Here is a 26,398-nt window from a genome sequence, read left to right on the forward strand (position 1 = left end):
TGACACAGTGTACCCACCGACTGCCTTGACCAGCCTGCTAAAGAAGAACTTGGTTAACCTACTGTGTGATTTTATAGGTAATTTTAAAGGTTATTCTCCATTGAGTCCTAGGTGCGCAGTTACGCACAAAAATACTATTTTTATTAAAATTCAAAAATTCAGATCTCGAAAAGTACTTACCCAATTCTGATGATCTTGGTCTTAAAATTTATATACAAATCTGAAGTATTTTTATAAATTGTCTCGAGTTATTCCTTTGAGTGTTTGAGCTGCAAGATTGATGCTGTGTGTACAACAAATGCTTTTCACTTCTCCAAAATTGGCCTAACTGCTTGACCAAGGTACCATAAAAATTAGAGCATTAATTGGTCTAGTTTTTACCCCTGTAAACCAACATGTAGTTGCCTGGACCGCCTGAACAGTGTGACTAGCTTTGCACACTACATAGAGGGTCAGCCTCCTACAGTTGTTTGATCAGCGTTGGGATAAAGACTTTGCTTTTGCTGATACAGCTTTGTCAATTTTGTGAGCACATGGATAACTTTCCAGATTGCCCTTAGCTTAATTGTTTTGTCTTTCAGTTGCCCCAGAACGTTTTTTTTTTTTTTAAAGTTAAAAAAAAAAAATATTAGGACCCTGGTTAGGTCCCTATAGCAATAGCAAAAGTTTAAAACTCCCTACTTTAGCTGGCCTAATCCAAAAAGGGGATTCCAAATTCATAAAAAGGTCCCAACTTTAGTAAACTAAAAATGACAGATGCAGAGAACCAGGAGCTTGACCTGGAACATTATGAGGCATATAGCTATGACCAATTAATGAAACTCTGCAGTCTGTACTAAATTTGTACTGGGAAAAGCGCCACTGCAGAAAATCTTGGGTTTCTGGTGGCCCAGCACAAAAGAGAGAATTCACCAGATGAAGTAGATGATGATGCATCTGTGGTAAATGAAGAAGCTTTGGATATAGGACATGAGGGTAGCTCCTCTCACTCTAGAAGTAGTGCACCCACAGAAGCAGACCTGGACATTGCCAGGCTGACCAAGAGACTGCCCATGGAGAGTCAGCTTTTGGAAATAGAGAAACAGAGAAAAGAGTTGGCCCTAGGACTCATCTCTAGTGGCGGCATACAAGTATTGAGGGAGAAATCCTTCAACATCAAACATCCAAAATGAGTTGTCCCTCCCTTCAGTGAAGGGGATAATGTAGTCAAATGGTTTTCCGCCTTTGAAAGAGCCTGTATTGGGTGGGAAATTGAGAATAAGCATTGGGGCACACTGTTGTGGGAGTTAATCTCCGGAAAGTGCAGGGATAGGCTCCTTACAGTGAATGAGACAGATTCTAAATCCTATGACCTCATGAAGGGTACCCTTGAGGGCTTTGGATTTACAACTGAAGAGTACTGTATCAAATTCAGGGAGGCTCGAAAATTCCAGAGCCAAACTTGGGTAGTCTTTGTGTACTATTCAGTAAAAATGTTGGGTGGTTGGTTAGCTGGGAAGAAGGTACACGATTATGATGGGTTCTTCAAAATATTTGTGAAAGAGAATCCGCTAGGTAATTGTTTCAGTAATAGGCTACATCAACACCTGGTCGACCTGGGTTCCCTTTCCCCTCAAGAATTGGGGAGGAAGGCAGACCATTGGTTCAAAACAAGGGTAACCAAAACTACCACTGGTGGGGGAGACCAAAAGAAAGAGGCCAAAACACCCTCACCCCCAAGGGAAAAATAGGAGCCAAAACAAAAATAATATTCTTCCAGCCTCCTGCATCCTGCTAGTGACACATGCCAGATGGCATATGCAGGCTCTGCAGTGGGACCTGAAGTTTGAGTGGGCACAGCATCAGGGGAATCTCTCCAGCCTGGTTCCGTTCTAGGAGGGAACTCTGAGAGATATGCAGTGGTGTTTAATGAACTACGATTGGGTCAGAGGCAGATCCCTCTCCCTTCCCCAACTAGATCTGACAGTAGTGACAAATGCGTCACTCCTGGGATGGGGTGGTCATCTGGGAGAGGGAGAGGGAGAGGGAGAGATCAGAGGAGATCAGAGGTGTCTGGTCGTGGCAGACTCCGGACTCCATATCAGCGTGTTGGAACTCTGAGCAATCCGGCTAGCATTGAAAGCATTTCTTCCCTTTCTCAAGGGAAAGATAATGCAGGTGTTCATGGACAACACCCCTGCCGTGTGGGACTGCAACAAGCAGGGCAGGGTGGAAACATGGATCCTGTGTCATTAGGCTCTCTGCCTCTGTACGTGGCTGGTGTAGGAAAGTGCCATCTTTCTGGCATAGTTACCCCCACTTTTTGCCTCATGTCAGTGTGTTTGAACCATAGTTCACTGGGATCCTGCTAACCAGGACCCCAGTGACATTACTCTCTCCCCTAAATGTAGTTGTTGGTTACTTTTCACACCCACAATTGGCATACTGGTGCACCCATGTAAGTCCCTAGTATATTGTACCTAGGTACCCAGGGCATTGTTACACATTGGTACTCCTGGGGACCCCTATTGGCTGCAGCATGTATTATGCCAACCATAGGACCCCATGCAAACTGGTACTGCAGGCCTGCCATTGCAGTCTGCATGAAAGGGTGCATGTACCCGTTAACTGCCATACCTAACCACTGCACTAAGACATTATAAGTCACCCCTCTGGTGGCCCTTCAGCCCAAGGGCAGAGTGCATGTTTCTAAGTGTGAGGGTACCCCTACATACCCCAGGCCCTTTCCTGGACTCTGTAAGTGCGGGGAAGCCATCTTAAGATATGTAGTGGACACTGGTCAACACAAGCGGTCAAACTTCATAATGGCTACTCCAATAGGCATATTTTGTATCAAACATGTTGGAATCATGCAACTACACAGATTCTAGTGCTAGTTACGTGATACCATGTACTCTGGGGGTTCTGTAGGGGATCTACCAGTTCTGCCTGTGCAGCCTTACGGGGTCCAGCTGCCAGCAGCGGACACTGTTCTGCCCTCCTGTTAATGAGCCAGGCTCGGGTCGTAGGAGCAGAACAAAGGATTTCCTGCAAGGGCTGAGATGGGGTGATCTATGAGCGCCACTAGGCTTCATTGAAGGGCACATTTGGTGCTCTCCTTGTATAATCCAGTTTGCACCATTTCAGGAATCCTCGGTTCACGCTCTGGTGTGAAACTACACATAGGACAGGGGAGTGACCACCCCTTTGTCCAGCTCCTCCCCTAGGGAGGTGCGCTGAGCTCTGCCTGGTGGCCACTTGATTCTGTCATCTTTAAAATAAGATGTGCAGAGGGCCCTGGGGGCATCTGGTTGGTTAGGCCAGGTAGGAGATGTCCCAGAGAGTGACCCACCCCCTTTTAGAGTTATTTAAGGTCTCCCTCACGGGTGGGTCCTCAGATTCGTCAAGCTAGACTCTACAAGGAACTCTCCGCAAGACATCTTCTGCCCTTGGCCTCTGGAACCGCTGCTGGTCTTTGCCTGGAATCGAACAAGTCTCCTTCTGGTGGTAAGGCTTCCACTGCAACATTGTTTCTCCGGAACCTGCATAAATTCTGCAACATCCAAGGCTGTGCATCATCCAGGGTCACAAGGACTTTGTTTGCACCAGGAAGCACAGAGGAATCTCCCTTGGAGTGAAGGAGTCACTCCCCTGCACCTGCAGGCACCTCAAGACAACGTCGACCAGTTGGTGGGGTCTGCTGTCTGTGGACATCCGAAGATCCTGCTTCTCAGGTGGTGATTATTTGGCCTCCTCTGGGTCCTACTTGTCTTCTATCCAAGTTGGGAGACTGTAGGCCCTTGCTCCTGTCACAGGCTTGTTGACTCTTTCTCCAGGATATCTTCAAGCTCCAAGAAGCCCTGGCCCCTAGCAATCTGCAAACCGAAGATCAGCTCCTGTTCTGCAACTACTCTCTTGGGTAGAGTCTCCTGGACCTTGCTGGTCCCCAAAACGCCACAAAGCCGCCTTCAACTCCTATTTGCACTTGCCAGTGCTTGTTGGTGACTTAGCTGGTCACTGACTCCATCAATTCGGCGACTGTTGAGTGACAGCTCATAGGCGATTCCTGGGACCTTCAGCAGCTCCCGGACCCTGCATCTGGACTTCTTTCACCGACATGCAGGAACTTCATCTGCAGCATGATGTGCACTGCCACTTGGGCACCTCTTTGGGGATCCTCCATGTCTGGAATCCATCCATGGGTTCCACCGCCTGGTCCATGGGTCGTCACAGCAGCTGGACAATCCGAGGCATCTAAAGCCTTCAGAGAAAGTCCCTTCTCCCCTCTGCATCTGTGTCCCTGGGTTAGGTACTCCTGTCATCTAGGTATCCTGGGGTAGGGGCATTCTCCATCCTCTTGCCTGCTGGGTTCCTTGGGGTCCACTGGGAAGGGTCCTGAATTCCACAAACTCCAACCGCTACTCTTTGTGTTAGCCTATGGAACAACTGGGTGGGTATCTGACTTACTCCTGGTTGCTGGGGTCACTTATTGTACTTGCCTCTGGTATTCCTAAGTCCCTCAGCCCCTGCCTGACCACCAGAGTTACTTGGCTGAAGTCACTCTTCCACATTCCACTTTCTTAGCATATGGTTTGGCCCTCCCCTAAGGCTGTGTATATTTCTATGCTATTTCTGGTGGTTATTTTATGTGTATAATTGTCTATAATATCCCCAAAAGAAGACATACCAATGTCAGTTTAGTAGTAGCTGTAATAAAGTATCCATATTTTTTCAACACTTGTGTGGTTCTTTCTTGTGACTAAGGGGGTCATTACGACCCTGGTGGATGGCGGAGAACCGGCGGTAAGACCGCCAACAGGCTGGTGGTCTTACCTTGGGGAATTATGACCATGGCGGTCATAACCCCAGGCCTGGGCCCAAGTAATCCTTGTGGCTCTGGTCTGGGCATGAAGAATCTTTCATCCCGAGCTATTGAGCATGGCCATCAATACTCCGATCAGACTTCCCCTTCAGGACGTTCTGATGTCACAGCAGCAGGGTAGGGTTCTCCACCCAAACCTGTCCAGTCTCCTCCTCCTTGCGTTGAGATTGAGTGGCGCCAGTTGGCAGCTTTTGACCTTCCACCCGAAGTCTGCAACTTTATCTTGCCAGCCACGCATCCCTCCACCAAAATGGTATATGCCTGTCGTTTGAAGAAATTTGTAGCATGGTGCACAGACAAGTCTGTTGATACCCTTTCTGCCCCTCTGTAGGAAGCTGGCTCTGTATATAGTATCTCAAAGTGAGAGATAGTGTGCACAGAGTCCAGGGGTTTCCCTTAGACATTGATAGTGGCAATAATAGATAATACTAATGTTCTATTTGTGGTAGTGTGGTCGAGCAGTTAGGCTTATCAGAGGGTAGGGTTAAGCATTTGTTGTACAAACACAGGCAATAAATGGGAACACACACTCAAAGACTTAACTCCAGGCCAATAGGTTTTTATACAGAAAAAATTATTTTCTTAATTTATTTTAGAACCACAAGATTCAGAATTCAAGTAAGTATATACATTGTAAGGTACTTGGCATAGGTAAATATAGAACTTTGAAGTAAACAGTAATGTACACAGTTTTGGCAAAAATGGCAATAAGCTATTTTAAAAGTGGACACTGCAAAATTCAACAGTTCCCAGGGGAGGTAAGTAAAGGTTAGTTTGTCAGGTAAGTAAAGCACTTACAAGTTCAGTCTCCGGGGCATAGGCAGCCCACTGTTGGGGGTTCAAGTCAACCCCAAACACAGGGCATCAGCAACACAGGGCCGGTCAGGTGCAGAGGTCAAAGGGGGGCCCAAATAGCATAGGCGCCTATGGAGACTAGGGGTGCTCCGGTCCAGTCTGCTAGCAGGTAAGTACCTGCGTCCTCGGGAGCAGACCAGGGGGGTTTTGTAGAGCACTGGGGGCTCCCAAACAGGCACACAAAATACACCCTCAGCGGCACAGGGGCGGCCGGGTACACTGTGCAAACGAGGTGTCGGGTTTTATGTTGAAATCAATGGAGGGACCCAGGGGTCACTCTGGCGATGCAGGCAGGGCACAGGGGGGCTTCTCGGGTCAGCCACCGACTGGGCAAAGATGAGGGCCGCCTGCTTGTCACTCCTGCACCAGTAGTTGGTTCCTCTCAGGCCTGGGGCTACGGGCGCAGTGCTTCTTCCAGGTGTCGGGTTCTTTGTTACCGGGCAGTCGCGTTCAGGGTGATCCTCTGGATTCTCTCTGCAGGCATGGCTGTGGGGGTGCAGGGAGGTCGTATCAGGATGGACACGCCGTGGAAGTTGCCTGGGGGTCCTCGCTGCAGTGTTGGTTTCTCTGGACACGGGCTGGGGGCGTTGGGTGCAAAGTGTTGGGGACTCACGCTTCAGGAGTGAGGTGAGAGTCCCTTTAAAGATGGTTTCTTCTTGTTGCTTTGGACAAAGCCGCTGTCCACAGGAGTTTCTTGGTCCTTTGGGTTGCAGGGCAGTCCTCTGAGTTGGCAGAGGTCACTGGTCCCGCTGGATGTGTCGCTGTTGCAGGTTCGTTGAATCAGGAGACAGGCCGGTAGGGTAGCAGTCTCATTCTTCTCTGCGGGGTTTTCAGGTCATCAATCCTTCTTGTTAGTTCATCAGGAATCTGAAATCCTGGGTTCAGGGTCACTCCTAAATACTGAATTTAGGGGTGTGTAAGGGTCATATGGCAGTAGCCAATGGCTACTGTCCTTGAGGGTGGCTACACCCTCCTTGTGCTCCCTCCCTTTGGAGAGGGGAGCACATCCCTATCCCTATCGGGCTAAATCCTCCAAAGCAAGATGGAGGATTTTCCAAGGAGGGGGTCACTTCAGCTCTGGTCACCTTAGGGGTGAACCTGGCTGAGGGGGTGACTCCTCCTTTTTTTTCTCATTATCTCCCCGAACTTGCTGCCAAAAGTGGGGGCTGTGTCTGGGGGGCGGGCATCTCCACTAACTGGAGTGCCCTGGGGCGTTGTAACAGGAAGCCTGAGCCTTTGAGGCTCACTGCTAGGTGTTACAGTTCCTGCAGGGGGGAGGTGTCAAGCACCTCCACCCAGTGCAGGCATTGTTTCTGGCCTCCAAGAGCACAAAGGCTTTCACCCAAGGGGATCCAAAACTCATCTGTCAGTGGCAGGCTGGCACAAACCAGTCAGTCCTGCACTGAAGGATTGGGTAAAATACAGGGGGCATCTCTAAGATGCCCTCTGTGTTCATTTTTTAATCATTCCAAAACTGGCATCAGTGTGGGTTTATTATTCTGAGAAGTTTGGTACCAAACTTCCCAGTATTCAGTGTAGCAATTATGGAACTGTGGAGTTTGTTTTGACAAACTCCCAGGCCATATACTTAATTTGGCCACACTGTACTTACAATGTCTAAGAATGGACTTAGACACTGTAGGGGCATAGTGCTCATGCCGATATGCCCTCCCCTGTGGCATAGTGCACCCTGCCTTAGGGCTGTAAGACCTGCTAGAGGGGTGACTTACCTATGCCACAGGCAGTATTTTGTGTGCATGGCATCCTGAGGGGGATGCCATGTTAACTTTGACTTTTTCTCCCCACTAACACACACAATCTGCAATAGCAGTGTGCATGTGTTAGGTGAGGGGTCCCTTAGGGTGGCACAACACATGCTGCAGCCCTTAGGGACCTTCCCTGGTCACAGGGCCCTTGGCACCACTGGTACCTTTTACAAGGGACTTACCTGTGTGCCAGGGGTGTGCCACTTGTGGAAACAATGGTACATTTTTAGTTAAAGAACACTGATGCTGGGGCCTAGTTAGCAGGGTCCCAGCACACTTTTTAGTCAAGTCAGCATCAATATCAGGCAAAAAGTTGGGGGGGGGGAGTAACGGCAACAAGGAGCCATTTTCCTACACCCTCTTTCTGAAGTTCTCTTGTTTATATTTTCTCTGGCCCAGTAGGGCTCTAGTGTGGGCACTCTCAAAAGTTACTTATCTGCTATCTCTGCATTTTTGAGGTTGCCTGGTAAACCTTCTTTAAGTATCCAATTGTAAATATGTGTTCGGTGGCATGTGTTGCTGCAGATACACATGCTGTGCATAGTCCGCCGTCTGGTGTTGGGTCGGAGTGTTACAAGTTGTTTTTCTTCGAAGAAGTCTTTTCGAGTCACGAGACCGAGGGACTCCTCCCACTTCGGTTCCATTGCGCATGGGCGTCGACTCCATCTTAGATTGTTTTTTTTCCGCCATCGGGTTCGGACGTGTTCCTTTTCGCTCCGTGTTTCGGGTCGGAAAGTTAGTCAGAATCAACGGAAAATTTGTCTGTATTGTTTCGTTCGGTATCGGGATAGTTAGGGCAAATTGACACAGAGCCTTAAAGAGCTCCGGTAACCCTTCGGGGTATTTTTGATCCCCCGTCGGGGCCTGGTCGGCCCGACCGCGTGCAACATCGAGACTGATGGAACGGACCCCGTTCCGATTCTGTCCTAAATGCCACAGTAAATATCCTTATACAGACCAACATTTGGTCTGTAACTTGTGCCTGTCCCCCGAGCACAAGGAAGAGTCGTGTGAGGCCTGTCGCGCGTTTCGGTCGAGAAAAACGCTCAGGGACCGAAGAGCCAGGAGGTTGCAGATGGCTTCCACGCCGACAGGACAACAAGGGTTCGAGGAGGAGGAAGAAGAAGAAACTTTCTCCATCCGCGATTCGGATTCCGAAGAATTCGACGTCGACGAGCAACCAACCGTGAGTAAGACGTCGAAAGAAAGATCACACGAGAAAACAGACAAAGCCCAGGGGACGCCACTGCCAACAGGCCATGGCATAACCCATAAAGTAGGTGACCGTCCATCGGCACCGAAAAAGGGCGAGCCGGTGCCGAAGTCGTCCGACTCAGGTCGAGACACAGGCACGCAACACTCTCGGGACCGAGAGAGTGGTGCAGAAAAGGCTCGACACCGAGATAGCGGCACCGAAGCTACTCGACACAGAGACAGCGGCGCCGAAGCTGCTCGGCACAGAGATAGCGGCACCGAAGATGGTCGGCACCGAGAGGCCAAAACACCGAAAAAGAGAAAGATCTCGTCGGAGCCCGAAAACAACTAAAGACACGGTTTCGGTGCCAAAACACCCGGCAACCGAACCAAAAAACAGTTCCTACTCAGAGGAACAATCACTTTCCTCCCAACTAAAAAGACACAGATTTGAGGAGGAATTACAAACTACAGAGGTAGATCACACGCAACAGCGGATCTTTATCCAAAGGGGTACAGGGAAAATCAGCACTCTTCCCCCAATCAGAAGGAAAAGGAAGCTTGACTTCCAGCAACAAGACAAGCCACCACAAGCAAAGGTGGTAAAGAGGGCAACTCCACCACCCTCTCCACCCCAGTCAACTCATGTATCACCGGCACAGACTCCACCACCATCACCAGCTCATACCACCATGAGCCAAGATGATCAGGCAGCATGGGACCTCTATGATGCTCCAGTATCGGACAATAGCCCAGAGTCGTACCCAACTAAACCCTCACCACCTGAGGACAGAACAGCATATGCACAGGTGGTAGCTAGGGCAGCCGAATTTCATAATGTATCTCTACATTCGGAGCCTATTGAGGATGACTTCCTCTTTAACACCCTGTCCTACACCCACAGCCATTATCAAAGCCTTCCCATGCTCCCGGGAATGCTAAGGCACGCTAAACAGATTTTCAAGGAGCCTGTTAAAAGCAGAGCAATAACTCCAAGGGTGGAGAAAAAATACAAGGCACCGCCCACAGACCCTGCTTTTATTACATCACAACTGACACCAGATTCAGTAGTCGTAGGAGCAGCTCGTAAAAGAGCCAACTCGCAGACATCAGGCGACGCACCACCTCCGGACAAGGAGAGCCGCAAGTTTGATGCAGCTGGGAAAAGGGTTGCGGCACAAGCTGCAAATCAGTGGCGCATCGCCAACTCGCAAGCACTCCTAGCACGATACGACAGGGCCCATTGGGACGAGATGCAACATCTCATCGAGCACATCCCCAAAGAATTCCAGAAACGAGCGAAACAAGTGGTTGAAGAGGGGCAAAATATCTCCAACAACCAAATACGTTCTTCTATGGATGCAGCAGATACAGCTGCAAGAACAATAAATACTGCTGTGACAATAAGGAGGCACGCATGGCTGCGCACATCTGGTTTCAAACCTGAGATGCAACAGGCAGTGCTCAATATGCCGTTCAATGAACAGCAATTGCTTGGCCCAGAAGTGGACACTGCAATTGAAAAATTGAAGAAGGACACTGACACAGCCAAAGCCATGGGCGCACTCTATTCCCCGCAGGGCAGAGGCACATTTGGCACATTTCGCAAAACAACTTTCAGAGGAGGGTTTCGAGGTCAAGCCACAGAAGCCAGCACCTCACAAACAAGACCACCTACCTTCCAGGGACAATATCAAAGGGGTGGCTTTCGAGGCCAATACAGAGGGGGCCAATTCCCAAGAAACCGTGGAAAGTTTCAGGGTCCCAAAACCCCTCAAAATAAACAGTGACTCACAAGTCACACAACCCCTTCACACAACACCAGTGGGGGGGAGACTAAGCCAGTTCCACAAATCATGGGAGGAAATAACAACAGACACTTGGGTCTTAGCAATTATCCAACATGGTTATTGCATAGAATTTCTCCAACTCCCTCCAAACGTCCCACCGAAAACACACAATATGTCAAAACAGCATATAGACCTTCTAGGACTAGAAGTTCAAGCATTACTGCAAAAAGACGCAATAGAATTAGTACCAAAAACACAAAAGAACACAGGAGTTTACTCACTGTACTTTCTAATACCGAAAAAGGACAAAAGTCTGAGACCAATATTGGATCTCAGAACACTAAACACCTACATCAAATCAGACCACTTTCACATGGTCACGTTACAAGACGTAATACCACTACTGAAACAGCAAGACTACATGTCAACGTTAGATCTAAAAGACGCGTATTTCCATATACCGATACATCCCTCGCACAGGAAATACCTAAGGTTCGTATTCAAAGGAATACATTACCAATTCAAAGTGTTGCCATTCGGAATAACAACAGCGCCAAGAGTCTTTACAAAATGTCTAGCAGTAGTAGCTGCACATATCAGGAGGCAGCAAATACATGTGTTCCCGTACCTAGACGATTGGTTAATCAAAACCAACTCGCTAACAAAGTGTTTACACCACACAGATTATGTTATACAAACCCTTTACAAACTGGGTTTCTCCATCAACTATGCAAAGTCACACCTTCTGCCGTGTCAAACACAGCAATACTTAGGAGCGACAATCAACACAACAAAAGGGATAGCCACTCCAAGTCCACAAAGGGTTCAAAATTTTCACAAGGTGATACAAGCTATGTATCCAACACAAAAGATACACGCAAAGATGGTATTAAAACTCCTAGACATGATGTCCTCATGCATAGCCATTGTCCCAAACGCAAGATTGCACATGCGGCCCTTACAACAGTGCCTAGCATCACAATGGTCACATGCACAGGGTCAACTTCTAGATCTGGTGTTGATAGACCGCCAAACATACATCTCGCTTCTATGGTGGAACAGTACAAATTTAAACAAAGGGCGGCCTTTCCAAGACCCAGTGCCACAATACGTGATAACAACAGATGCTTCCATGACAGGGTGGGGAGCACACCTCAATCAACACAGCATCCAAGGACAATGGGACGTACATCAAAGAAAGTTTCATATAAATCACCTAGAATTGTTAGCAGTATTTCTAGCGTTGAAAGCATTCCAACCAATGATAACCCACAAATACATTCTTGTCAAAACAGACAACATGACGACAATGTATTATTTAAACAAACAGGGGGGAACACACTCGACACAGTTGTGTCTCCTAACACAAAAAATATGGCATTGGGCAATTCACAACCACATTCGCCTAATAGCACAGTTTATTCCAGGGATCCAGAACCAGCTAGCAGACAATCTCTCTCGGGATCACCAACAGGTCCACGAATGGGAAATTCACCCCCAAATCCTGAACACTTATCTCCAAATTTGGGGAACACCTCAAATAGATCTATTTGCAACAAAAGAAAACGCAAAATGCCAAAACTTCGCATCCAGGTACCCACACCGGCTATCTCAAGGCAATGCTCTATGGATGAATTGGTCAGGGATATTTGCGTACGCTTTTCCCCCTCTCCCTCTCCTTCCATATCTAGTAAACAGATTGAGTCAAAACAAACTCAAACTCATACTAATAGCACCAACATGGGCAAGACAACCTTGGTATACCACACTACTAGACCTGTCAGTAGTACCTCATGTCAAACTACCCAACAGGCCAGATCTGTTAACACAACACAAACAACAGATCAGGCATCCAAACCCAGCATCGCTGAATCTAGCAATTTGGCTCCTGAAATCCTAGAATTTGGACACTTGAACCTCACACAAGAGTGTATGGAGGTCATAAAACAAGCTAGAAGGCCATCCACTAGATACTGCTATGCAAGTAAATGGAAAAGATTTGTTTGTTACTGCCATAATAATCAAGTCCAACCATTGCATGCATCTCCAAAAGATGTAGTAGGATATTTACTACATCTACAAAAATCAAATCTAGCTTTCTCTTCCATAAAAATACATCTCGCAGCAATATCTGCTTACCTGCAGATTACTCATTCAACTTCCCTATTTAGAATACCTGTCATTAAAGTGTTTATGGAGGGCCTAAAGAGAATTATACCACCAAGGACACCACCTGTTCCTTCATGGAACCTCAACATTGTCTTGACAAGGCTCATGGGTCCACCTTTCGAACCCATGCATTCTTGTGAAATGCAATACTTAACGTGGAAAGTTGCATTTCTCATTGCCATCACATCTCTAAGAAGAGTAAGTGAAATACAGGTGTTTACCATACATGAACCATTTATTCAAATACACAAAAATAAGGTCGTTCTAAGAACAAATCCAAAATTCTTACCAAAGGTTATCTCACCTTTCCACTTAAACCAAACAGTGGAATTACCAGTGTTCTTCCCACAGCCAGATTCAATAGCTGAAAGAGAACTACATACATTAGACATCAAGAGAGTGCTAATGTACTACATTGACAGGACAAAAGAAATTAGGAAAACAAAACAACTATTTATTGCCTTCCAAAAACCTCATACAGGAAATCCAATTTCAAAACAAGGTATCGCCAGATGGATAGTAAAGTGCATCCAAACCTGCTATCTTAAAGCAAAGAGAGAACTGCCTATTACACCAAAGGCACACTCAACCAGAAAGAAAGGTGCTACTATGGCCTTTCTAGGAAATATTCCAATGACCGAAATATGTAAGGCAGCAACCTGGTCTACTCCTCATACATTTACTAAACACTACTGTGTAGATGTGTTATCTGCACAACAGGCCACAGTAGGTCAAGCCGTACTAAGAACTTTATTTCAAACTACTTCAACTCCTACAGGCTGAACCACCGCTTTTGGGGAGATAACTGCTTACTAGTCTATGCACAGCATGTGTATCTGCAGCAACACATGCCACCGAACTGAAAATGTCACTTACCCAGTGTACATCTGTTCGTGGCATTAGTCGCTGCAGATTCACATGCGCCCACCCTCCTCCCCGGGAGCCTGTAGCCGTTTAGAAGTAGATCTTGAACATTTGTACATTTGTAAATATATTACATTAAACCTTAATTTTGTACATACGTATTTATTCCATTGCATGGGCACTATTATTAGCATACACAACTCCTACCTCAGCCTCTGCGGGGAAAACAATCTAAGATGGAGTCGACGCCCATGCGCAATGGAACCGAAGTGGGAGGAGTCCCTCGGTCTCGTGACTCGAAAAGACTTCTTCGAAGAAAAGCAACTTGTAACACTCCGACCCAACACCAGACGGCGGACTATACACAGCATGTGAATCTGCAGCGACTAATGCCACGAACAGATGTACACTGGGTAAGTGACATTTTCATTCTTAAAGGCCTTACTCATATGTTTCCTCCATCATTATTCATTATGCCCCAATGGGATTTGAATTTGGTTCTGATATTTCTATTGTGCGCTCTTTTTGAGCGCCTTAAAGAGCGTTGGCATTCTACCTTGATCGTACCAAAGAGTTCTGGGTGGATGATCAGCTCTTTGTTGGTTATGTGGGTGTGAAGAAAGGTCGGGCAGTGCAGAAGCACAGCATCTCCGACTGGTCGTACTTTGTATTAGAATCTGCTACACACTGGCCAAGAAGCAACCACCTGCAGGTTTGCATGCTCATTCTACTAGGGCAACAGCTGTGACTACTGCATTAGGACATGGAGTTCCAGTCCTTGACATCTGTCAGGCAGCAACATGGGCATCCTTGCACATGTTTACTAAACACTACTGCCTGGGTAGTCAGTTCTGTATGGTTGGCTACTTTGCTCGTTCGGTTCTGCAGGTCATTCTAGTTTGATCTTGGTTTGCAGACCCCCCCTCCGGGATGGTATTGCATAGGCATCTATTCAAAAGGTAAGCAGTCTGCAATTAGAAGTCTCTTATCAGATGAACAAGTTATTTACCTTTGGTAACATCTTATCTGGTAGAGACATATTCTAGTTGTAGATTTCTTAGCGACCCACCCTTCCTCCCCATTCTGTGAACTGATTTATAGGGACTGGGACTCCTGTTCAGGGCCTTAGTTTTGACACACAAGTGGTCATTGTTCTTCATGGCTCTGCGCTTCTGGCGTGGAAGGGCATTGAAATGAAACTGATGTCAGCGTGCTGGAGTATCCGGTGTGGCCGATGATGGATGCGGAGCCTATTGACGTCACCTAACTGAGCACAGGGATACTGCTGAAGAAAAATCTCAGGATCCAGACTGACGCCTGGGGAAATTCAAAAGGTAAGGTATCTGCAAGGAAGTGTGTTCTGTACAAGGTAAACAGTGGGTGTTCCGGAGGAAATTAATTCACCATTTACTAAAGGTAAGAGACATTTAAAGAGATCTTGACATTGAGTTGACTAGGACTGCAAATCTACTAGCACTCTCCCGGATATTTATCCAGGCACCTTGCACAGTTAAACTTTAAAGAGATTAACAATCTGGCATTCTCAAAAAGATTTGAGTATTTCAAATAAGTTTGCCATGTCAAGAGGTTTAATTAGAGGTTTAACACTGGTCTTCCCTTGCATTCTCTTTTGGTAGAATTTGGGCATATTGGCCCAGGGTATGTGGTCTCCAAAAGAGTTCCACTAAGGGCTTTCTAGAGTTGCAGTATAATTCATGGTCAATGTTCTGGCACACAATAGTATACATTGTTAATTTCCAGTGAGGCTGAACCATTTTGGTGGTACATTACATAAACCATATGTGGCAACCCACACTGGAATATGGCTAGATTACAGCAAAGATTTTAAACTTCTGCATGGACAGACAAATCTCTCTCATGGTAGAACAAGTTGCAGCATATGTAAATGAGGTTGCAGATTGACAGTCTTATCACAACAGAATGGTAATAGCTGTTTTTTAGACAACACACTAGGTAGATCTAGGAAAAAACATGGTCCTTTTGTAAAAGACCTCCTTGCATCCCACCTCAAACCTTAGATCTTAATCTTTCAGTATACTTTCAGCTTGAGAGCAGACGCAAACCCAAAGGACATAGTGGCAGATGTGTGTATGCAGAACTGGCTGTGAGTAATCCATTTTGCATTTACTCCAGTCACATTGATTCCAAGGATACTCGCCAAAGTGTGGTGAACAAGAACACTGGTGATTTTAATATTTCATTGGTGGACATCACAATTAAGGTTTCCAATTCTTCTGGATTTTCTTTAGGGATTTTCCTTTCTGACTGCTCCATATTTTTCCTGTTCACCATTTGCCCCTGTGGTATCTAGTATCTGACATGCTGGCTAGATGGAAGATGCAACAAGCCAAGTTTAATGCATACAGATTTAGTGTTTCAGCAACAAGAGGTGCTTTTGCTTTCAAAACCTTTACTATGGAAGCCAGGTTAATGGACATCCTTAAGGCTGTTGACTATTCTGGGGAGTCCCCATTCTAGTAGTTGTACTTCATGTCAGCTAAAGAGATCTCATTATTCGTAGTGAAGTATGTTTAAAGTGTGTGTTTCTTGTTTGTGTTTCATGACAGAGTGTAGGCAGCCAGGCTTTTTGCAGGGTGTCTCACTAATTTTTGCCCCCATTTGAACTGCTTGATGCTGGTTTTCGACTCTTGACAGTGCACTGAAACCTGCTAACCATGCTCCATTGCCACTGTTCTTTCCCTTAAAAACGAAATACTCAATTGTATACAATTGGCACACACTTTGCACCCCTGTAGGTACTTAGTAAATAGTACCACTGGTACCTAGGGCTTTGGTACTAAAGAGGGTCCCTAAGGGCTGCAGCATGTATTATGCCACCCAATGGACCCCCCTTACAAATTACATGCAGACTGCCATTGCAAGCTGCATCACATGGTGCAAACCTTGAGTGAAAACACAGCGCGGCACACTCATTGTGTGCCATGCGAAGGTCACTGCATATGATATGTGTAACTCACCCCTACAGCATGCCTTGAAGCCCCAAAGCAGGGTGCATTATATTTTATGTGACGGCATATCTGCATGAGCATATATGCCCCTGTGATGTCTAGTTCTATTACTAGATATTATAAGTGATCAGGGAAGCCATCTTATGGTATGCACTGGTCATTACGAGTTACCAAGCTACATAATGGCTTCACTGAAAACTATGGTGTTCTGGTAAATAATAATCTTAATATCCATACTTAACTGGCAATCATAGGGGTATACGCTCCTAACAGCGCACTATCTGAGTTCCTGAGTTCACTTACCCCAGCGCTATTAACGCATCACGAATCACCTGCTATATGGGGAGGAGACTTTAACTGCACGCCAGACCCAGCATTAGACAGGTCAAATCCCCCCACACATTCAACAGCAATCAGACTCCTCGGCCGTCCACTATTGTCATGGGCCAGTAATATGGGCCTTCACGACATATGGCGTATGAAACATCCACAAATTAGGGAGTATTCTTTTTACTCAGCTCCTCATAAGGTACACACAAGGATTGATTTGTTCTGGGGCACTCAGGAGATCTGCACGGGGGTCAGCGGTACAGACTACCTAGCCAAGACATTATCAGATCACTCACCGCTCAGTATCACTTTGGATTGGGGCAGGAGGCGCCATGTTATCCCAACGTGGAGGCTACAAGTGGAAGCATTACACGACCCTGCATTCATAGATGCACTGAGGACAGCGCTAAAACAGTATTGGGAATCTAACACCGGCACCACAAATTTAAGGGCAACAGAATGGGATGCACACAAAGTGGTAATCCGTGGGCATTGTATCTCCACTACATGGGGGGTTAGGCGTACACTTCATGCAGAGGTTAGCAAACTGGAGGAAAAGCTAAGGGCATTAGAAAACGCAGTTGCTTGCAATGTAACGCCATACTCGGCTCTGAGGGAAACGCGCGCGGAACATGCAAAGGCTGATGCTACATTACGCCTACACGATCACAAACATCACATGGCTAGACTACAGGCGGAAGGCGATAGATCTGGTAGGCTGCTCGCGTGGCTGTTGCGGGAGGACCGTCGGTGCCCTCCAATAGGGTCGATAATTACAGGCGTAGGCGCAATAGCCACCACACAGGTAAATATAAATGATGCGTTCAGGGAATACTATACACAATTATACACCAAAAGTACATCATGTACCATCCAACAGCTTGAGTCCTTCCTAGCAGACTCTCCCCTGCCCCAACTAACAAACACTGACAGGGAGTCTTTAGAAGCCCCCATCACGTTGGGGGAACTCAACAAGGCCCTCGAACAATTACCTAGGAATAAAGTCCCAGGGACGGACGGACTGCCGTCAGAATATTACTCCACGTTTGCGACACACCTTAACACATATCTCCTGAAAATATTCGAGGAAGCAGAGGTCAACGGAAACCTGCCCCCCTCGATGAGAGAGGCAATGATAGTGGTCCTCCCAAAGCCTGGGCGTGACCCCACTGATGTCAGATCCTACAGGCCCCTCTCACTGTTGAACCTGGACTGTAAGATATTGGGCAAAATTCTGGCTAATAGGTTAGCTCCCTACATGCATATCCTGGTACACGAGGACCAGAATGGATTCATCCCGAAACGTAGCACCTTCCTAAACATTCGGAGGCTGCTCAGCGTGATGGGTGACTCCCTCCCGACTGCACTCGAGGAAGCGGTGATATCGCTTGATATAGAAAAAGCGTTTGATACATTAGAATGGGACTTCCTGTTCGCCACCATGCAGTTATTGGGCCTTGGCCCAAAATTCATAAACTGGGTACGCATTTTATATACTGCCCCGCATGCTAGGGTAAAGACGGGAGGAGTGGTATCAGATGCTTTCTCGATTTGCAGAGGAACAAGACAGGGTTGTCCGCTCTCCCCCCTCCTATTTGCCTTGGCAATGGAACCGCTAGCTGCACGCGTCCGGGCCAAAAAAGAAGAATGGGGGGTGTCAAGGAATGGTACTCTCCACTCCATATCATTATACGCAGATGATGCCCTGATATACGTACGCAGGGCAGAAGATGCATTGGCCCCAGTGATGTCGCTACTGTCTGAGTTCGGAAGGTTATCTGGTTTAATGGTTAACTGGGGGAAATCCTGTATATTCCCACTAGTCAGCTGGCCCCCTGTGAGGCAAGAAAATTTTCCAGCGGGTCACCTAAAATGGTGTTTTCACACATTTAAATATCTAGGGATCAATGTCTACCATAAGCCTGAAGATCTAAGGGATGGAAATCTGGGGAGAGCAGTGTCTTCTGTAAAGAGCTCGTTATGCTTCTGGAATAAATTACCACTCTCACCACTGGGTAAGGTAGCTATAGCAAATATGTTGATATTACCTAGACTGTTGTATTATTTTGCGGCCCTACCAATCACTATCCCCAAAAGTTTTTTTATCGGTCTGAACTCTATTCTACTACAGCTGGTGTGGGGTGAGGGCAGAAGGCGGGTTGCACTGACCACGCTGCACTATCCGGTAGCAATGGGTGGACTGGGCGCTCCAAACTTCGAGCTCTATTCCGCGGCAGCACAGCTGCAGTGGATTTTATATTGGCTACATAGGCCTAGTTCAGCAGAAACTATATGGCTGAAGTCCCGTCTTCAAGACTCTCCAATACTGACCTGGCTGCTGGATAAGCAGAATAAAAGCACATGCACCAATCCATTGATGTTAACGGCACATTCATACTGGAAGAAGTATGTCCAAGGGGGGAGTAAAGCATTTCCTTACTCTCCACTCCTCCCACTGGAGTGGCTCCCCGGTTGGACAGACGCGGGTTCATTTTCACCCATAACTTGGCTAGAGGCGGGTATAAATGAAGTGGGAGATTGCTTCGAGGAAGGGAAATTGATGACCTTCGAAGCTATACAGGCCCTCACAGGGATTAATCGTGGGCAGTTCCTGGCATATCACGCAATATGTCATGCAATCAGGAAAACATGGGCATCAGTCGACTCAGAGCCTGATATCACAGCTACCCTGCATCACATGCTGAGGTGTGACTCCCAAGTAAAAGCAGTATCAAACCTTTACAAGCTTCTGAACAAACCCCCGGGTGACAATCTGCAGAAAGTCAGGGAGAAGTGGGACAGTGTATTGCCCAACCCGGTCTCTGAGTCAGAATGGACAAAAGCTTTGAGCCACACACGAGAGGTATCAAGAAACCCTAGATTCAGATATACACAGTTTAATTACTTACATCAGACATACCTGGCACCGGCCAGGATCAAACGTATGTTCCCCGGGTCGGATCCAGCCTGCCCCAGATGCAAAAAACCAGCAGCACAGTTCTATCACATGGTCTGGGAGTGCCCGAGGCTGGGAGGGGGCTGGGAGAGGGTGGTTAAAACCTTAGCGGAGATCACGGGGCTCAACTTGAACATGGATCCCAGGTCCTGCTTACTTGGACTGAGGCCAAGAACGAAAAGAAATAAACACTCACACAGGTTTGTAGACTTAGCGTATGTAATCTACAAAAGACTGATAGCTATGAGCTGGAAGGCTCGTAACATGCCTGACTTAAAAGTCTGGCTTGCCCTCACGCTACGCTGGGCTCGCGCTGAGCATCAGTTGCTAATAAACTTAGCCCGTAGGGGTCTGGGTCGGATGGGAGAGGAGGCCTGGGGTGTATTAGTCTCCAGGTTGGAAGCTAAAAATGACGAAAGACCCCCCTGAATTATAGTCAGCTGTGCCCACTTAGCGGGCTGAGGGCCTAGCCCTCTGCAGAAAGATAACAATACACTTGGAGGCACACACACATCTTGCATTAATACCTCACCAACACTGATGACCTGACGGCTCGCCCCCCCCCCCCCCCCCCCCCCCCCAACACAAGCATGCCAAGGCACCAATAGTTCTGCACACTTGACCAATGGACATTAGCGCAGAGCTCTGCATCATGGGATCCTCCCGCCTTGTCCTCTTCCCCCCCCCCCCCCCTTACCTCCTACACTGGGCTCCTTCGCCCCCCCCCCCTGCTCCCGTGTGGGGGGTGTCGGGGGCTCTGATCACCGGGGGCGATAGATCCACGCTGCACCTGTACGCCTCGCCTTACGTGGCGTTGGATTGACAGTGTCGGGCAGGTTTAGCGGGCCGGGAAGTGCACACAAGTTCTTAGTAGTTTAGTTTATAGATAGATACTAATAGGGGAAAGCCGGATGACACACCGCAAATTGATGTTGAACTGTAACAATGACTTTATTTGCAAGGAAATGTATGGCTTTTTGTTTTGAAAAACTAATAAAAACATGTTTAAAAAAAAAAAAAAATATCCATACTTATGCCATTATTGAATGTATTATTCACCTTGTAATTGCCCCCTGAAAACCTACTAGTCCTCTAGTTAGCTTGCTGACTGGTACTGACCAGTCTGCCACCACAGACTAGTTTCTGACCCCCTGGAGGTGAGGGCCTATGCTCTGAGGACAAAAATAATGCCTGTTCCAGAAGAAGGTGTTATCACCTCCTCTTGCAGGATGGCTAGTGAATCTGCATACCAAGGCCAGGGACTTCAAAGTCTCTGCTTTCTTTGATATGCAACCCTGGCTTCTCCCAGACCTGGAAGATGCCACCCTGCCCTGAGGCCCATTTGCAACAGGACAGTCAGGAAATTAGATATGGAAGTAGGCTTGTTGCACTACCAGGCTAGTCACACCCCTAAGGTGGCCTGCCTGGTGTGCTCTCCAAAGGAAGGGTTCCACCATCTTGTTTTTGGTCAAACTAGGAACTCTGGGACAGGGTTATACACCTTTCCCACAGGAAGTCATCACCTAGGGGATGTAGTCGCCCCAGGGGTAATTAGCCCATTGGCTACTACCTTACACTCCCCTAAATTGAGTATTTAGGTGGCCCTGTGACACCAGGAACTCATATTCTCCTGACTACAAATAGAAGGACAAAGAAGGCCCGAAGACACAAGAACTATGGACTAGCTGTGGACTAGGTGCAAAACCCTGCCTGCCTTCTCCTGTCCCGACAGCTGCAAAGACCCGACTTGTACTGCAGCTGTGCATCCACCCAAAGTCGTGGAGGACAGCCAGCACTAAGCCCCACCCAGTCAGCAGAGGACCCCCTTCCCTACACCAGCAGAAACCAAGCTCGACTGTCCGGTTCTCCGTTTTGCTGACCATCAGGTCCACCGAGGGAGCATCTTGCCAGAAAGATGATCCAGAGTGTCCAAGAGTGCAGTCCAGTCAACCTAGCGTGTCTTTGAGACTTTGAGCTTGCCCGGAGCCTCCCTTCCCAATACCCGGAGTACCACAGCCAGTTGCAAGCACCAAGGCTTGTTAAGTGTCCAGTCCAGACACCAACACTACCAAGAGCGACCTATTAGCAAGGGACATCAGCAACACCAAGGCCAGCACAGAGAGTGGCCCTTCTGTTGTATTTTTCCCCCATCACCAGGTCAACCCCAAGAAGTGAGAGTCTCTAATGCCAGTGACCCGCTGGACAAAACACCTCTGCACCCGTTCCCCACAGCCCGAGTCCGAGCCAACCGATGATGCCCTGTGGTCCCAGAGACCATCAAGCGCCAAGCTCTCCTTTGGGTTCCGACAGACTTGTCCCCAAGTCCCCACTTGCAGCATTGTTCTGTCTACAGGTTTCTCCATAAACTTCAACGGTAGAGCTTGAGGATACCCTTGCGACCAGCACCTCTGCAGCCATACACACCAGGGGAGGTAACCTGAAACTGCTGGTAGTTCTAAGAATTTTGAACCTTACTTACCTTAAGTCCTTGTAAGGATCAACCTTGTAAGTTGTTTGCAAGTGACCCTGTGCAGTGTATGTTATCCCCATAGGATAACATTACCGCGTTCAAGGTTCATGCCTCAAAACTGACAGCTGTATTGAAATATCTCAACTCAAAAAGTACTTGCCTGATCTTGGTGTCTAAATTAATACAAACATCTGTTATTTTCTAAAATATATCTCAAGTTTCTTTTTGAATGGGTCTCATTTATTGACCTGTGTTTTCAACAAATGATTAGCACTACCTTCTGATCAGCCTATCTGCTTGCCCACTCTAGTACAAACAAGAGCGTTTAGAGTTATTAATTTAACCCCTGCAACTCAATAAGGGTCTATCTACATAGTGTGCCCCTAGATTGGTACACTACATAGATAGCCAGTTTCCTACACAAAGAATATATAATTTCACGGATGCCTCAGAAGCAAAATCTTGATTCTCCTGTGTCCTAGGAGTAAATAATACTCCACTAGTTTTGAGTAAAGTAACGCTGTGTCAGTTGATTGAGATAAAGATTAAAATTGCCCAATCTGATAAACAAGAGTTGCTGAACATTTCTTTTTTTATCATGAATGGATTAAAACCAGACATCTTAAGACCACATTGGAAAAGAGAAGAGGTTAGCCAGCAGGAAGGTAAATATTTTATACGTTTTCCAAACATGGGACCAGCTCAAATGAAATAGACGTTGCATTAATACTAAGAGTTATTTGAAAAGATGTGACTGGATTGGTCTTACTAGTATCAGACAATTCTGCTGTGTTTTGAACTATTGTTGAACTATTGTGTTTCTAGGATTTCATGAATAATACATTATTTTAAAGATGTTTCTACGAATTATGTTGATATGGATAATCATCACCTTTATATGCTTGCCTGTAATAATATCTATGGTGTTTATTTGCTTGCAAAATAAAAATCTTCTTCTCCAACTGTTGGTTATAATAAATAAATTGAGAAAGACATTTCTTGGAGAATAAAACTTTCTCTTTTGCAGAGCACCTGAGTTGTCTAAAACAGAGCTTTTAGAGGACCGTGAATGTAACCCCAGCACAACATCTGCATTGGTAATGTAATGTGTTTAAATCAGACTGCTGACAGTGGAAATATGTCTTGTTTATTTAGGTTTGTTAAACAATGTTCTTATGCTGTGATACCTTCATAGCACTTTTGTGCAGACAACAAAATGCTATATCAAAGTACGCATCAGACAGTGCAACAGGAGTATATATTTGACTAGATTAGGATTTACTGTCTTAAAAATACTGTGATAGAGAAAAAATGCAATAATGTGCTAATGCTTTATTTATACTTGTGCTATATTTTAAACAAAATGTATAATACTAATAATAAGAATGTGTTGTATTTTCTAATTGCAAATTTTGTGTGCCATTTTGTTCTTGTGTGGGCATTCGTTCAAACACCTAGCTTCAAGCATACATCTAAATATGCAAAGAACGGTAGCTAACAGAAACTGAGGCTGGGTCAGGCCACTAGACCTATCGTTGTGCTTGCTGTACACCAGAGTGAGCAGTGGATTAAATCGTTTTTTGATAGCCAGTTGCTAGGAAGGAGGGGGTTTTACTGGATGCATCACAAGAGTTCTCTGCTTCGTGTTTTGCCTGCCCTGACTCCTGGAAAAAAAAAAAAACTCTTGGCCTTTCTCATCACATTTGAAAGTGATCAGTGTAAAAGACGTACTCATTTGAAGATTTTAGAAGTTCACAGTTAAAATGAGAAAAAAAAAAAATATAGAATTGCAGGCATTATACTTGCATCTTCACTATACATATTTCTAAAATATTTTTTTTTCTAAAAGACACTATCTGATGCACTTTCGGTGTAGGACACATGGAGGCTCTTTCTAGATATAGGCACACACAAGTAGTTGGCTTTGAACACTGTGGTTTACAGCCAAAAATAAAATGACACACAGCAAACAAAGTTCAGTGCTGAAAGTTCTATTTTTGGGAGTGATTCTGAAGCTAGTGTGCCCTTTGCATGTGTATTGATTAGTGGACGCCAAATTGAATCATTGAAAGGGAGGACTGTGAAAGGGAGGACTGGCTCATATGGTGCTGCAGAAGTCATAACTATCATAAAAGTTGCTGTATGCTTTTGAATAGATACCTCTAACCAGATTCCTTACCTTGTGAATATTCCCCAGTTGTAAGACTGGATCTGGAAACTTAAAAGCAGAAATCCTGCGCCACGGTAAGTGGAGTCGTGTGGCTCCTCGCTGATGTTGTTCCACTCCATATATAATAGTCACCCATGGTCGCTGATATCTGATAGAGACTTCTAGTTGCAGATTCCTTACCTAAGAATTTCCCCCAGGCATCAGACTGGATCTGGAGATTTTTCTTCGAGCAGTATGCCTGCGCACCATCAGGTGTCTGCGGTCGACTCCGTGGTCATCATTAGCGTCGTCGTCATCGTGATGACGTCGCAGTCATATATAGAAGCCACCCCAGTGTGCTGACGTCAGTTCTTTTCTTTGCACGCCAGCCTACGTGTAGATCTGGAGAAGAGCTACCCTTAATAATTTTTTGACTAACTGCAACACTTTTGTTGAATACTTTTTTACGAGTTTTGGATGCATCGAGAGATGTCCCGAAAGACCAGTTTTAAACCCTGCGACTCCTGTCGGTGATGGATTCGCATCTTATCTGCCTTTGGTGTCTGGAGCGCGACCATGATCAAAAGTCGTGCACCAGGTGTCAGGCCATGAACCCGAAGGCTTTGAGGGAGCAGTCCCTGATGCTCATGGAGGCCCGGCACTTGACTCAGCGTCGCTCTCGTTCTTATTCGAGAGGAAAGTCAGGAGTCCGCTCACGGAGTCGTCACCACTCCACACCGTCCAAGTCATCGGGACCGTGACGATCGGGTCACAAGAAAAAGAAGTCAAAGAAGGCTAAATGTTCTTCAATTTCATCCTGTCGCTCGGACAACACAACGTGGGAAGAACGTTTATGCTCTGGGCCTCCCAGCCTCCGTCTGGGTCGACTCTGCGCCTCACCGACATTCCGGCAGCCAGAGCCAGTGCCACCCAGTCAAGCTAAAAGAATTCTGTGAGGCCATGTGCCTCATCTTTGGGCAGACCGACCCACCCTTTGGGCCCAGGAGAGTTAGGCAGGGCCCCCTCGGGTTCCATGTTGGTGGCTTCTTGGATCTGTCCCGACGCCGGTCATGCCAACGTAACCTTTCCCAGTGTCAGGACAGACGTCAATACTCCCAATGTTGGTTGGGCTCACAATTGACGTAGGTCCTATACAGTACTTATCCCTGATGACCCAGAGCTGGAACGGCGCCGCTCAATGCCGGTTCCGTTTTCCTGGGCCCAGGGCAGATCCAGACCCTTCTTTCTATGGGTATGGATATGGGGATAGTGTAGAGGGATCGCTGGACCCTTTAGAATACCAGCTTGACCCTGACATGGACTGGAATCAGGATTTAAGTGATGCTAGCGGATTAGATACCTTACCTGACGCTGGCATGCTTTCTCCCCCTACTGTGGCTACGAAAGAGGGAGCTTCATACTCCATGGTGGTAAGAAGTGCTGCTGAAGTTTTGGACCTCGAGCTTCCTTCTGTGGAGGTCAGGTCTAACCTCCTGACCGAGGTGCTTCAGCCTGTGGCTTCCAGATCGGAATCCCTCCTTCCCTTTAAAGAAGCCCTTACGGACGTCCAACTAGGTACATGGTCCATACCCAGCACAGGGACTCCTGTGAATAGGACAATTGCCCGCCACCATCGGCCTGCGCCAACCAACCCAAAATTCCTAACATCCTACACCTGAGGGCTTGTGATCCAGACCTTTTAATCATCTGGTGCATTCCATTCTGTTCCCCCGGAATCAAAAAGACTGGATAACTTTGGGAAGAAAATGTTTTCTTCCGCCAATCTAGCACTGCGGTAAGTGAACACCGAATGCCTTTTGGGCCGATACTCCCATACTCTGTGGGATACAGTTGCGCAAGTGCAGCCTCGAATCCCGGAGGAGGCCTGGGTGGTTCTCTCCTAAGCTGTTACGGATGGGAGATGTAGGAAGCTGGCCTGGTGTGTGGTGGGTACCTGAGGTACTTACACCTTATACCAGGTCCAGGAATCCACTATTAGAGTAG

The 26,398-nt window shown here is 46.8% G+C and overlaps 1 protein-coding gene across 4 annotated transcripts in view; it reads left to right on the plus strand.

The window, feature by feature from the left end:
- Window positions 1-26,398, plus strand: part of LOC138248711 (E3 ubiquitin-protein ligase TTC3-like) — a 1,399,506-nt gene that overhangs the window by 289,039 nt on the left and 1,084,069 nt on the right. For all 4 annotated transcript variants that reach the window (XM_069202543.1, XM_069202544.1, XM_069202547.1 and 1 more), the window contains exon 17: window positions 23,273-23,342. In XM_069202543.1, coding sequence (XP_069058644.1) covers window positions 23,273-23,342 — 70 coding nt within the window. The remainder of the gene's footprint in view (window positions 1-23,272; window positions 23,343-26,398) is intronic.

The sequence above is a fragment of the Pleurodeles waltl genome, chromosome 8, assembly GCF_031143425.1.
Source record: "Pleurodeles waltl isolate 20211129_DDA chromosome 8, aPleWal1.hap1.20221129, whole genome shotgun sequence".
In the NCBI taxonomy this organism is placed as follows: Eukaryota; Metazoa; Chordata; class Amphibia; order Caudata; family Salamandridae; genus Pleurodeles; species Pleurodeles waltl.